General features: G+C 51.4%; 1 protein-coding gene across 1 annotated transcript in view; it reads right to left on the bottom strand.

The window, feature by feature from the left end:
- The window catches only part of SLIT1 (slit guidance ligand 1), a 166,430-nt gene extending 151,914 nt beyond the window's left edge, over positions 1 to 14,516 (bottom strand). The window contains exon 1 of the mRNA XM_027112183.1: positions 13,855 to 14,516. Within this exon, the coding sequence (XP_026967984.1) occupies positions 13,855 to 14,051 (197 nt within the window). The 5' untranslated portion in view covers positions 14,052 to 14,516. The remainder of the gene's footprint in view (positions 1 to 13,854) is intronic.
- Positions 14,517 to 15,164: the final 648 nt, after the last annotated feature.

Raw genomic sequence — 15,164 nt, forward strand, 5'->3', positions numbered from 1 at the left:
AGAAGGGTGGTGCCCCAGGCTCAGCTCAGGCTGGTGCTGGGCTGGCTGTGCTATGCTGAGCAGGGAGGAGCTGGCTGCTCCTGCCCTGCAGGCCCCAGGATGCTGAGGCCCAGGGAAGATGCCCTGAGACGGTTCTCTCTCTTCCAAAAGTGATGGCTCTGCATCCATCCTTCTCCCCAGGAGGAAATACACTCCAGTGGCAAATGGCCCTGACTCCCATCCGTTCCTATGTGGTCCTAACCTGAAAAAAAAAACCTCGGTGGTGAAAGATTTGGGAGAAAATCCTCTGAAGCAAAATTACTGAGGGAAAAACAAAAACACACCAGGATTTCTCGAATCCTCTCGGGAAACAAGAATCTGATCCCCGCATCTGGGTGTTTGTGATAAACCGACAGAAACCACTGGATGTCCTAAAGCTGTAGGAATAGACACCCTGGGCCCCTCTTGGGGCGCTCTGGGGGCTGCACGCCCTTCACAAGCATTTCTCACGGTTGGGTGGGAAGGCAACCGCTCCTGGTGCTGGCTCCTCCCCAAGGGCCCAAACCTGCAATGGTGATGGGGAGGCTCAGCTGCCCTCTAAATTCCCTTCCTGCCAGGTCTCCAAAACATAAACACGCACGCTCTGACTGTGAAGGAGACTGGCCTCCGAGCTGGGGAACTGTATTCCTCAGCGCTGTCCTTTGAAATCTTACCCTGGCCAAATCCACAGCACTCAGTGTCTGCAAAGTCAGACAGGAGAACCAAGGGAATGAAGAATGTCCCTACCCAGCTGCCGCCCAACAGAGGTAGACGGGCCCACACCCCAACCTGCAGGTGGACTGGCTGCATGGAGCGCCCAGAGCCACCTAACCGGGCTCCCCACCTTCCCTCTGGCTCCCCTCCAATCTGTTCTCCAGGCCACAGCCAGAGTGATCTTTTCAAGATGCAAATCTGATCGTGTCACTCCCCACTTAAGCCCTTCAATGAACCCCCATCACTCTTGGAATCAAGACAAAACTCTCCTTAACACCGACCACAAACCCCATGTGGCCTGCCCCACTCTCCCTGTTCTGATTTGCTCCCTCTGGTGGCAGGGCCTTTGGACTTGCCATTCCCTCTGCCTGCACTGCTCCCTCCTTCCACTTTGCCTAACTCACTCCAACTTTTCCTTCCAATTGGTCCAACCTCCCTATCACAGGCCCACAGGGCACTCTAACCCTCTCCTCTGCAGCACAAATCAGGGGCAATTTTGTATGGATTTGGGACCTTCCTTGACTGATATCTCTACCCCTCCCCATGTATAAGCTCCTTGAGGACACGGACTGTGCCAGTTTTTTCTCATTATTGTATCTCCAGGGCCTAACGTAGTACCTGGCACCTGTTACCTGATAGATGTTTTAGTAAGTATTTCTTGAATGCAAGAATAAATTTGCATTCAAACTGACATATTCTAAATAGCACTGGGTTGGGTGAGTTTTCCATGTTTCCCTGCTCCCTGACTCAAAAAAAAAAAAACCCACACTCACTAAGAAATGCTCTCCCCAAATGGACATCAGCCAAGGAAAGCTTCACACAGAGAGGACGCTGCTGTTTTACCAACAACCATTCCATAGCCCACAGGTTAAAAGACTGATTTTTCCTCAGTTCCCTTGTTAGGAAAATACCAGCCCCTAGGGCTTCAGCCACCCTGCTCCTCCACTTTCAACAACCAGCTCTTCTGCCTCAGGGCCTTTGCCAGGGCTGGCTGGGCTCTGATCCAGAGCCCACAGAGTAAACCACAGCTGGCTTACTCCCAACATCCTTCAGGCCTCAGTTTAAATGTCCCCTCCTCTAAACCACCCTCCCCACAGGTGTTCACTCAGCTCCTCCTCCAGAGCTGGCATTTTGATTTGTGCATTTAATATGAGGTCCTTTGGGGACTTCCCTGGTGGCGCAGTGGTTAAGAATCCGCCTGCCAATGCAGGGCACACGGGTTTGAGCTCTGGTCCAGGAAGATCCCACATGTCCCAGAGCAACTAAGCCCGTGCTCCCCAAAATGGGAAATCCATGCACCACAACAAAGAGCAGCCCCCGCTCACCACAACTAGAGGAAGCCCATGGGCAGCAACGAAGACCCAATGCAGCCAAAAATAAATAAATAAATAAATTTTTAAAAAAAATTACAAAATAAAAAAGTATATATGACTGGCCTTAAAGGCCAGTCTTCCCTGCCAGGCTGTGAGAGGCAGAGGCCACATCTGTAAGCCAGCACCTGTGGGGGGGTGCCTGGCACACAGTAGGTGTCTGATGAATGAATGAATGAAGCCAAGCCTTATTAAGATGTGTGGAGTGGTAGTCAAATTTAAAAATTAAACACAGGGCTTCCCTGGTGGCACAGTGCTTAAGAATCCACCTGCCAGTTCAGGGGACATGGGTTCAAGCCCTGGTCCGGGAAGAACCCACATGCCGCGGAACAACTAAGCCCCTGTGCCACAACTACTGAGCCTGCACTCTAGAGACCGCAAGCCTCAACTACTGAAGCCCGCGTGCCTAGAGCCCATGCTCCACAACAAGAGAAGCCACCGCAATGAGAAGCCCGCGCACTGCAACGAACAGTAGCCCCCGCTCGCCGCAGCTAGAGAAAGCCCGCGTGCAGCAACGAAGACCCAACACAGCCAAAAATAATAAATAAATAAATTTATATAAAAAAAAATTTTAACAGAAACACATCTCAAAGCCTCGAGACTCAGAGCATCACTTACCAGCTGACTGTTTAACCCAGGGCAGACGATTCCACCTCTCTTATCTTCTCCTCATCTACAAAGCAGGGGTAAGTGCAGTAGACTCTTATCCCCCTTATCTGGGGGTTCCACCGCCACAGATTCAACCAACCGTAGATCGAAAATATTCCACACACAAAAAACAAATTCCAGAAAGTTCCAAAAAGCAAAACTTGAATTTGCTCTGCTCTGGTAACTATTTGCATATCATTTACACTGTATTTACAACTATTTATGTAGTATTTACCTCTTATTAGGTATTATAAGTAATCTAGAGATTATTTAAAGTATAGGAGAGGATGTGAGTAGGTTATACGCAAATAGTACGCCATTTTACATAAGGGACTTGAGCATCGGGAATTTTGGAATCTTATTTGGTGCTGGGTGGGTGGATCTCCAGCAACCAGTCCCTCAGGGACCTGTAATGCCTTCCTCCCAGGACTGTTATGAGGAGTGAAAGAGTGGACGTGGGTAAAGCACCTGGCTCGGAGCCTGGGCGCAAAGTAAGGGTTCTGAATGGTGACCACCAACACCATCACAACTCCCTCCTCGATGCTCTCCATCTCTGCTCTTTGACCTGTCATAGGTCCTCCCCTCCCCAACCCACCCAGAGCTCTGGCTCCTCTTTTCCACAGTCGCCTCCCACCCCCTCTCCCCCGAGTGGGACTCCAGTCCACCTGCCCCTCTGCAAACAATCTCTGAGCGGCTCCCCTTGGAGCTCCCGTGCTTATTCTCTCCTCCCGCCAACTTCCTCACCACCTACTCGCTCCCGACCATCTGCTTCCGCCTTCCACTTCTCCCAGGAAACCGTTCTGCCCAGCTTTGCCAGTGACCCCCCAGTCGCAGTTCCAGAAGCGTTCCTTGGCCCTCATCCTCAAACAGACTGGCTGCTCTCCACACTGTTAACCCTCCCCCCACCATCTCCAGACGCCTTCTTTGGCTTTAGCAGTAACTGCATCGCCCAGGTTGGAATCCACAAACGTCAGGCCAAGGCTCCCCTGTGGACGGGAGCTCCTCCTGCCCCTCCCCCAGCTGCTGCCCCTCCCCCAGCTCCTCCCTGGTGGCCCTCCCTTCCTGCTGCCCTCTTAATGTGGGTGGAAGCCAAAGGCAGTCCTCCTGCGTCTTCAAAGGACGTACTTTCTTCACCAGGAAACCCCAGCACCAAGCAGTGTTCCTCGGATGGTGTCCTGGGCACCTCCCACATCTGAATCACCTGAATGGCCTTTGCCAAAGACCTGCTGCCTCAGCTACTCTGGAATGGGCCTGGGGCTCTGCATTTTATACCAGCTTCCCGGGAGATTTTTATTCCCAGTGACGTCTCTGTCTCACTGCCCTCGTGGGTCCCATTACTTCCCCAGGACACCCTCCCAACTGTCTCTCCAGCCTGAACACTCAACAGAGTGACCATCCCCTATTCCTGCCTCTAGGGTCATTTCTTCACATGGCTGTGTATTGGTAATTCAAACAAAAGAGGCAGAAGCTAACTTCATGGCTTCTCTCCAGGATCAGCCACCCTCCCAACTTTACTCTGCAAAATCATCCTCCCAGCCTCGGGCCATAGGGTCCCCTGTGACGTTCCCATTTGCTCTGACGTTCCCATTTGCTCTTTCTGCACCCTCTGCCTCCGTCCAGGCCTGCTTCCTCTCATGCCTTGGCCTCTGCTGTACCCTCCAAACTCTGTGAGGACTGTAACAGTTGCCTGCTGCTGTTATAACACATTACCACATACTTAGTGGCTTAAAACAACACAAATTATCTTACGGTTCTGGAGATCGGAAGTCTGAAATCAGTCTTGCTAGGTTAAAGTCAAGACATTCCCAGGGCTGCATTCCTTTCTGGAGGCTCTAGGGGAGGATCCATCTCCTTGCCTCTTTCATCGAGAGGCCGCCTGCATTCTGTGGCTCATGGCCCCTTCTTGGCATCACTCCAATCTCTTGCTTCTGTCGTCATATTTCTCCTACTACTGACTCTGACCCTCCTGCCTCTCTCTCTCTAGGGACCCTTGTGATTATGTTGAGCCCACCCATATAATCCAAAATCATCTCCCATCTCAAGATCCTTAACTTAATCACATCTGCGAAGTCCCTTTGGCCCTGTAAGGTAACATATTCATAAGTTCCAGGGATTAGGATGTGGACATCTTTGAGGACCATTATTCAGCCTATCACAATGATCATATTTTCTAAAGCAAGGATCAGAATCATGAAATGTCTTACCACAGGTTTAAAAAAAAAAAACTCATTGAACACACATTTTTTTTGAGCACCTACCATGTACGTGGCGATGGAAACACAAAGATACATGAGACACAGTCCCTGCCCTCAGGAAACCCAAAACCCAATGTACCCAACCAACAAACCACCTTCTTAAAAAGAAATAAGATTTTCTTCCCTACAGAAGAATTCCAATTAATAAATGTAGAACCAATGAGGGAAATAGAAAAGAAAAATTGGATAATAATGGTTGCAGGCAAGATCCGTTAATGGATGCTAAAATTAGCAGGTGAGAATTTGAGGGCAAAAAGGATATTACATACTCTCAAAGTATCTCCCCCCGCAAATATTTATTAATTGCAAATGGAAAGATAACGTTATAGTGGAGAAACCTGGCAGACACCATCTTTTTTTTTTTTTTTTTTTTTTTGCAGTATGCAGGCCTCTCACTGTTGTGGCCTCTCCCGTTGCGGAGCACAGGCTCCAGACGCGCAGGCTCAGCGGCCATGGCTCACGGGCCCAGCCACTCTGCAACATGTGGGATCTTCCCAGACCAGGGCACGAACCCATGTCCCCTGCATCGGCAAGCGGACTCTCAACCACTGCGCCACCAGGGAAGCCCTGGCAGACACCATCTTAACCAAGAGATCAAGGTTAACATCATCAGCAATGACACATATCAATGTCATCTACCCTCTGATAGGATGCTCTGGGAAGGGCACATCACCTCTGTGGCATTCTTGCCAAAAATGCACAACCTCAATCCAATCATGAAAAAACACCAGAGAAACACAAACCAAAGAGCAGTCTACAAAATAACTAACCAGCACTTTTTACAAATGTCAAGGTCACAAAGAACAAGTAAAGACTAAGGAACTGTCACAGGCTGAAGAAGACTAAGGAGAAATGACAATTAAATGCAATGTGGGATCCTGGATTGGGTCCTGTAATAGAAAAAGGACATTGGTGGAAGAAAACTAGTGAAATACAAATGAAGTCTATAGCTTAGCTAACAGTATTGTACCAATGTTTATTTCTAGGTTTTGATCATCATGCTATGATTAAGAAAGATGTTAACATTAGGGGAAGCTGGGTGAAGGGTGTATGGGAATTCTCTCTGTACTACTTTGGCAACTTTTCTGTAAGTCTAAAATTGTTTTAAAATAAAAGTTTTTAAAAAAATTTTTTTAAAGAACAAAAATACAGCAGTGATAGAAAAACTGCTGTCAGAAATCACAGTCCCCATAACCAACTGGTCTCCCCACCACCAACCAGTTGGTCTCTCCCTCCATTTATTGTCCATACCAAAGCCAGGAAACAGAATATATTAAAACACCATTTTGCACTTGTTACTCTCCACTCAAAACCCCTGGAGGCAAGTGCTTAAAGGGTCTTGTCAACGGGACACGGGAGCACCTTGAAGGGGTCCCACTGGCCAAATGTGGGACACTCTGAACATCAAAATAATGTAGTAACATTATTACAAATTATAACCCAATGAATAAAATAATAATCCACAAGTCCATGCTGTTACAAACAATCTTTCTTACAGTAGAATGCCAACTAATAAATAGAGAAGAAATGGTGGAGTTACAAATTTCTCATCAGTGGAACCAAAACTAGTGAATGAAAGTTTGATGTGTAGGATATTTACATGGCCTGGAAGTATCTCCCTGCAAGTCAATTATTAATAACAAAGGGGAAAATAGTAACTTTTCAGCAGAGAAGCCTGGCTGACACCAAATTACCAAGTAATCAGAGCTAAAATCACCAACATTGGGACAAACTGCCATCACGTGTCTTCTGACGTGACCCACTGAGAAGGGCACAACGTTGCTCATTTAGCATTCCTGCCAAAAATGCATAACCTGAACGCAACCATGAGAAAAAAGCAGAGGAAGCCAAATTGAGGGACATTCTACAAAATAACTGGCCAGTATTCTTCAAAAATGTTAAGGTCAAGAAAAACAAAGAAAGGCTAAGGAACTGGTCCAAATTAACAGAGAATAAAGAGCCATGACAAGTAGATGCCATGTGTGATCCTGGACAGAATTCTGAACCTGAACAAAACAATAGCTACAAAAGACATTATTGGCACAATTGATGAAATTCTAAAATGAACCACGGAGTAGATAATAGTATTGTATCGACATTAAATTTTCTGATTTTCATAGCCTTATTGTCCTTAGAAAAATACACACCAAAGCTCTTAGAGGAAAAAAGTTATGCCTCCAATCTATTCTTAAATGGTTCAAGGAAAAAAGGTGTGTATGCGTGTGTGTGTGTATAATATATGATAAAGCAAAGGGGGCAAAATATAAACAATTGAGTCTGGATAAGGGATATACTTTTGTTGCAACTTTTCTGTAAGTTTGAAATTATAACAAAATTTAAAATTACAGTGAACACAAGGAATCTTTTGGGGTGATGAAAATATTCTAAAATTGGACTGTGGTGATGTTTGCACAACTAGATTTGTTAAACATCGCTGAATAGTAAAAAAAAAAATTATTATAAAATTTTACACACACACACACACACACACACACACACACACACCCTCGGATGGCTCCCCATTCCCCAGCCACATGGCCTGAGCCTACCCATTACTTTAATCTTCTCTCTCAGAACTCACCAGCACAAACGTTCACCCCACCAGCTGGATCTCCTTCCCAAACGTACAGCACTCACCTCTGGATGCCCCCAGATTCCCTTGCCCTGGCTTCACCGCTCACTCACCTAATTCCTGCCCAACCTTCAAGGCCCAGTTCAAATCCCACCTCCCCATCACTCTAGGGATACAACTCCTCCTCCATGTCTCACTCCCATCTCCTCATCTCTAACATTGATGGAGTACTTTCTATGTGCCAACGTTATTCTAACCACGCCTACATGGACAATTTCATTTGAACTCACAGCCCTACAAGGTAAATGCTACGTTGCTCCCATTTTACAGATGAGGAAATTGAGTCACTCGTGAGTCAGCCAAGATCTCTCAGGTGGTAGGTGATGAAGGCGAGATTCAAACCGGGCCATTCTCACAGCAAAGGCTGCGCTGGTAGCCGCTGTGCTCTACGTCCCTATGGGCATCCTTACACATTTGTTCTTTCGCAGACAGACCTTTCTCCCCACCAGGCTGCAAGCTCCCAGAGGAGCGAGTCCATATCCTGGACCTCTGCAGACACTCTGCACAGGGCAGGTGCCCAACAGCTGTTTGTCCACGGCAGGCTGGGATCCAGAGAGAAGGGGAGGGAGTCTCAAGCTCAAAAAGAGGAGCCAATTCTCCACCCCGAGCACAGCCCAGCTCCCTGGCTACTGCCCAAGGCCCGGCCGTCATCTGCTCTGGGTAATAAGTATTTGTATGGCGATAATTACAGCATTTGGGAAGAAAATCCCATTAAGCAAGAGCCCTGCCGAGCTGCTAATGCCGGCACAGAACTGAGACAGCAGCTCAGCCAAGCTCCCGTCTGCTCCCAATAACGCGGGGGCTGCCTGTCCCCGCCTCCCTTCAGCCGGCCCCCAAAGAGCACAGCCGCCCCTGCCGACAGCAGCGGGCAGCCTGGGCCACCGCAGCCAGCCCCCTGCCTCCGAGAGGGGGCACCGTGAAAGGGGCAGCTCGGTCTCCGTGTGCCCCAAGGTTCCCCGGGGATCCAGAGCGCCCAGTGGCTGCCTGATGAGGGAATAGAGAGCAGGGCCGTGCTGGGATCCGGCCTTGAGTGGCACCCAAGTTCCTTTCACAGCCCTGCAATTCTCTGTCACCTTAATAACAATAATAATACTACCACTTACTGGGCACTTGCTGTGTGCCAGGCCCAGTGCAAAGTGCTTCTCCCAGCATCACCACATTTAATCCTTAGGACCACCCTCTGAAGCAGGTCCTGTCATCATCCCCATTTTATGGGCAAGGAAATGGGGGCCTGAGAAGTCACACTTTCCTCCAGAGCACTTATCCCAGTTTGCAATTACATGATTCTCCTCCTATTGTGTCATTCATCTCCATCTCTCCTGCTGGACTAAAACTCGGAGAGAGAGGCGCGGTTTCCATTTCTGTCCGGGACTATTCATTCGGCACCATGCAGACCTTCAAGAGACAGCTATCTGTTGAATAAGTGAATTAAACCCCATACCTTGCCCAAGGTCCCCCCAGCTGCTGAATGGCAGAGAGGGACTAAAAAGCCAAGCAGTCTGGCTCCAGAGCCATCCACCCTGGAGAGACTCCCCGCATGACACTGACCCGCGCCTTGTCTCCAAACCCTAAGGGACGCGGGACAGTCCAGGGAAGGAGCGTTCTGAGAGCCAGACCCCAGATTGCAGTCCGGCCAACACTCAAATGCTTGCCCCCCACCGCCCTCTCTCCTGCCCCACCTGAACCCTCAAGCCTTTAGCCTGAGCTTCTCAAATAGTAAAACTAAGAGTCACAAAGCATTTTCACACACATAGAATGAGTGAATCCTGGCAAAAACCCTATGAGGTGGTAGGTATCACTCTCCCCGGAGGCAGAACACACACCATGTGCCAAACACGCCTGCAGGCCCTCTACACGCATGCACTCACTTAGTCCTCACCATCAACCTGCCACCGTCATCCCCTTTTACAGATGGGGAAACTGGGTCTCAGGTCACACGGAGTGGCAGCACCGGGCCGTACCACCAGTCACTCAGAGCCCAGCAATAAGCCCAGTGCACCTGCTACTAGAGACACGAGCTTCACCAGGAGGCAACTCCCCCTGCACCACGTGTGTCTCTACTGCCAGAGCCCATCGAGTCCTGCTCAGAGAGCCCAGGCCGGCCAGGCCCCGGTGGCAGACGTGGCTTCTGTCTGGCCCTCTGACCCCTCTCACCGCAGCCACCATCCAATCAATGTTTGGAATTCCAACCAGGCTCCCAGACAATCAGCCTGGGGGTGCCCTGGGCAGCCTTCCTTGGTCAAAACCACCCATCCCCATTGAACAGGGCCTCCAGACTCGGGGCTAAGCTGGGAGAAGGCATGGGCTTCCCAGGCCTCAGCAGCGGGCAGAGAGCTAGGGCAGTGGACAAACTGGCCAGGAGGCAAGGGGACATACCGAGGAAGGCAGGAGTGTAGGCCCCCATGGCCCAAAGAGCAGCAGAAAGTGCTGGACCTGGAGGCAAACAGAAGCCAGCAGGCCTCCCAGGGCCCTCTCTCCATCCTCAGGCCTCTCTCCTCTCTGCATCCTACACCCACAAGGGGCATCCGCGGCAAGCCTGGAATACAAGTGTCCAGGGTGGAGGGGAGAAGTGGTGTCCACACATACTGCACTCTCTCATCACACTCTCCTAAACACTCTAGTCCAAAAGATTTTTTAAGTTAGAAAAAAAAAAATCCAACTGAAAGGTCCTTGAGTAGAAGAAAAAACGATAGTGGCCATGGCTGGGCCCCTCTGAGTCTGGGCCCTGCAAAGAGACAAGCCCCCAGGCCTCCTCTACCACACTCCCAACCTTGCACTGGACTTCAGTTGTTCCGCTGCAGTGAATTATTCAGCATCCCTTCCCCACCCGCCCAACAGCCCCACAGTCCCTCTGGCTGAACCAATTTCCTCAACAGCTCTGGAGCCTGCACAGCCTCTTCCCAGAAGGCCCTGCAGCAAACCAGTGACAATTTCTTCCCACTTGGGGAGACGGGCTGGACCCGGAGTTATGGAATATATGATCATAAAGTTGCTGGGCCTCACAGGCTGCCGGAGAAACTGCCCAGAAGACAAAAGGCGAACGAATGCACAGCTGCGGTCTATAAAAATTTCACAGCCTCGGAAGAAGCCACTGTTTCAGGCTCTGATACTGCACGACACCCATATTGATTAGAGAGAGCATATGCCACAGTTATTTTGAGCCTGCTCAAGGCCTCTTTTCAGGATGTTCTTTTCCTCTTCAAATGGCTCTTTCGCGGCCTGCCTGTTGAAAAGGCAGGCTCCCTCTGCTTTCTCCAGCCTTTCCCAATCCAAGAAGTTTTGCACACAGCAAAGGTCAGACCTGATGACTTACCCCTGGATCTGGACCCTGAAGTCTCTAAAGGAAAAATCCAGATAGAGAAAGGCCTTCCTGACCCTTCCCAACCTTCCCAGTCTCAAATCCCATCACATTCCACTCCACAGCATGTTTCAGCCCCAGGGCAAAGCTGGTCCGTTCTCCCAGCAGGCCGGCCACACTCCCATCTTCAAGCTTTTTGCTCCTGCATGCCCTGTCTGGGCTGCCTGCCCTCTCTACTTGGCAAAATCCGACCCAACCACTGTTGAGTCCCAAAGTACCTTCATAAAATGGTCCATCCTCTGGAAGCTCCTTCACCCCAGAAAAGGGCTTCTAATCCCAAAGCTTCCTCCCCACAGCCCCATTACACTGCCAGAGCTTACAGTTAGGTGCACCTGCCCGGTCCTCTCAACTGTACATCCCTTCAGGGCAGGGACTTGCTCACTCCCAGCTGGAGCCTCAGCACCCAGGGCAGTTACGGGCTCCACAGACACTTGCTGAATTAAGTAACAAGACTCTTCTCCTGATCCTATTATAATAATGGCTCTCAGCAAGCATCATAACGTACCAAGAACTTCCCATACATTACCTTCAGTCCTCACAAGAACCAGAGACCTGACGTATCAGCAGCCTCATTTTCCTGATAGAAAGCAACTAAGGCTCAGAGAAGTTAAGTCACTTGCCCAAGGTCACACAGCAAATAACTGACTTTATACCAGGAAATTTCACTTCCATCTCACTCTGATTGCAAAAGAGCTAAAGAGTTCATCAAAGTCAAAACAGACACTACCCTCAAAACTAAAGGTGGAGAGACAGCAAGAAATGAAATGACTTCAAAATTCAGATCCAAAAGCAAAGGAGAGGGGCTAAAATTCTCAGACCTAGGCCGCTACCAGGGTAACAGCTGCAGGAGAAATGCCCCGAGGACAAGGCAAAGGAACAGAGATGAGGTCCAGAGGGAACATGGAGGGTGACCCTGCAGCCTCAGGGGTCCTTTAGACAGATTTCTGACCCTCCGTCCCTCTGCAGGGCCACACAGGATCCCCAAGGAATCTGTTTGTTCCAACTTCTCCCCATGCAGTGCCACAACACACACACACACACACACGCGCGCGCACACACACACACACACACACACACACACACACACACTGATTCCCATCTAGATTGCACATTTTCTGAAACCTCCAAGGGAATTTTTCAGTCTCAGCCAAGAAGAGTCTGGGGCAAACATGCTAATTGCTGACCTTGGTACGAAGTTTGATCCAGGAGACAGTTCTTCCCAGGGCCAGATTTCTGCCTCTGACCAGCTGAGAGTCATGAAAATGTGCTCAAAAGTTCTCAAAATCTGTACGCCCTTCCTGAGAGCCACTGCAGGGACCCAGGAGTGTGAGAAGAAGGAGAAGGCAGATTTCAAAGGGGCCAGCAGCCTCCTCCGAAGTCCAGCTCAAAAATCCCCCAAGGCAGCCACCTCCGCAAGCGGCACAAAGGCCCTTCATGAGGGACTTCCCAAGCGGCGCAGTGGTTAAGAATCCGCCTGCCAATGCAGGGGACACGGGTTCAAGCCCTGGTCCGGGAAGATCCCACGTGCCGCAGAGCAACTGAGCCCGTGAGCCATGGCCACTGAGCCTGTGCTCTAGAGCCTGTGAGCCACAACTAGCGAAGCCCATGGGCCTAGAGCCCGTGCTCCGCAACAAGAGAAGCCACCACCATGAGAAGCCCTGCACCACAACAAGAGTAGCCCCCGCTCGCCGTAACTAGAGAAAGCCCGCACGAAGCAACGAAGACCCAACGCAGCCAAAAAATAAATTAATAAATAATAAAAATTTTTAAATAAAAGACCCTGCATGAGACCAAAAATCTGCACACACAGCCCATGTACATGGGCTCTCCCAGGCTCACACTACTGAGGTGACACCACAGATACCAGGAATTCATGCAGATACACATTCTGCAAGAGAATCTGGGAAAACAAATTATATATGTCTATAAACACACACACATGCTAATCCCACCCCCCCCCCCACACACACACACATTCTACAAAATTTGGTGAGTCAAGAAAGGGCCAAGTTTTCTCAAGAATTTAGAAGTGAGTGACAACAGCGTAAGAGAAATGATGGTTTTCATGACTTATCATGGGCAATATCTTTAACCTCGTATCTCCCACTCCAAGCTCCCAACCTCTCAGCATTATTTACGGGCTCCTTGTCCAGGTCATATCTACCCCTCTCTGTGTGCTGAATGTAACATACCCCAAGGCTCAAACCCAAATCCCTCAGGTCCACTGTCTGCCTAGGTTGGGGATGGCTGGATGTGTAGTAGGAGACAAATGCCTCACATCTGGAAGGAAAAAATTCTAAGACTCTGAGGCAAACAATGGGGAGAAAGGGGGAGACTAGGACCTTCAACTCCATCCCATCCTGCTGCCCATCACCAGCCTACAAGCCCTCAGAGCCCACATGCACACCTCCCACTCAGAACACAGCCCAAGCCCCATGTGCCCAAACGGAGACATGGTGCCTGGTGCGTGTGAGCTTCCCTCCTGGGTGCCAGGAAGGCTTTCTGGCACCAATTCCCAGACACCCTGGAGAAATAAAGTGCTGGCGCAGTGGGAAGGCCTGCCGTGCTGAGCGCAGGGTGCAGGTGTGAGGATGGGAGCTGGCAGCCCCGCGAGGGCCCAGGTGTGAGGATGGGAGCTGGCAGCCCCGCGAGGGCCCTCTGAATCCCGAGAAAGGGAAACATTGGCGCTCCTGGCTCCTGGCTTCTGGCTCGGGAAGGACCCTGGCAAGCACTGACTCATTTATTGGCTGCAGAGCCCAGGCCCCTACGGTCCTGCCCCCACCTTTAGCCCTGAATTGCATCGGGGTGGGAGGGCAACCTCGAGGCTCCCCGCGGGCTGCCGATGAGGGCCATACTCACAGGCGCTCCGTGTTCCGTGGAATGTTCTTGGGGACGGCCTGCAGCCCCGTGCCGTGGCAGTCCACCGTGGTGCCGGTGCAGGTGCAGAGGGCGGGGCACGCCGTGGCGCCCAGGCGCCACGCGGCTGCCCACAGCAGCAGCCAGAGCTCTGGCCGGACAAGCCCCGCCGAGGGCCCCCTCCAGGTCGTCAGCGCCATGGTGCCCGCACCGCGTCCCGCTTGCTTGCCAGACGGCAGCAGCCGCTTACCATCCCCGTCCGGGGTGGCCTCCAGGTGCAGTCCCGGGGCAGAGCCACCGAAGAGACCGCGGGTTTGTACGCTGCGCCCTTGCGGGCTGGGAGGCACCTTGCTCCTCCAAGCGACGGCGCCTGTGCGCGGACGAAGGGAGGGCGCCTCGGGCGGAGGGCGCTCGGCTCCTCTCCGGTTTCTCGCGGGCTGCGTCTCCCTCCCTCTCTCCAGCTCCCAACTGACTACTGCGAGGAGGAAAATGGGCAGGCCCCGCGCGCGCACGCACCCCGCGCGCACACACACACACACACACACACTCACACTCACACCCGCACGCTCGCTCCCACCCAGCAGTCATCCATCAATCGAAAAATCACACAACCAGAGCCAGACTCCTCCTCCCCTCCCCGCCCCCGCCTCCCGACGACCACTCGGCTGCCGCTGCTAGCAGCTTACACTTTCAAAGGTGGAACCTCCGAGAGCGGGCAGGGGCTGCGGGGGGAGGGGAGCACACAGTTGGACCCGTCAGGTCGCGACCCTCTCCAGCTCTCTCTCTCTACACACACACACACATACACACACACACACACACACACACACACACACGCACACACATAGAGCGAGGATGCGCACACTTAGACGCACGCACCCGGCTCCCGCAGTCCCAGCTGCTGGTCCAGACAGGGGGGAGGGGATCTTATTTTGCTGCCTGGACCCCTTCCCCAGGCCACAGACACGCTCTCCCCGACGGCTGAAACGGTCCTAGGGCCCCACCAGACTTGCTTTTTCAGTTCTTGGTGAAAGGAAGCCCCGAGCCCCAGGTGACCTCTCCAAGCCACCTACTTCACTTAGCCTGGGACCTTGAGGGTGGAACAAGAGCACTGGGCGGAGGGGGCTGGGGGGTGGGCGGTGCACCAAAGCCCTCGGCCCAGCAAGCCTCCTCCCTTCCCTCAACGCAGTCTCTGACAAGATGGCAGCAACCCCACTTCTCCAAGGGGACTCCCCCCAGAGTGATAGTGACCCTGATTTGAACAGTTGCACAGCCGGGAGATGTTATTTCTGCCCATCGGGCTACCCTGGCTT

Source organism: Aethalodelphis obliquidens, unplaced genomic scaffold (genome assembly GCF_003676395.1).
Source record: "Aethalodelphis obliquidens isolate GAN/ISIS:26980383/991018 unplaced genomic scaffold, ASM367639v1 scaffold11, whole genome shotgun sequence".
NCBI classification, from domain to species: domain Eukaryota; kingdom Metazoa; phylum Chordata; class Mammalia; order Artiodactyla; family Delphinidae; genus Aethalodelphis; species Aethalodelphis obliquidens.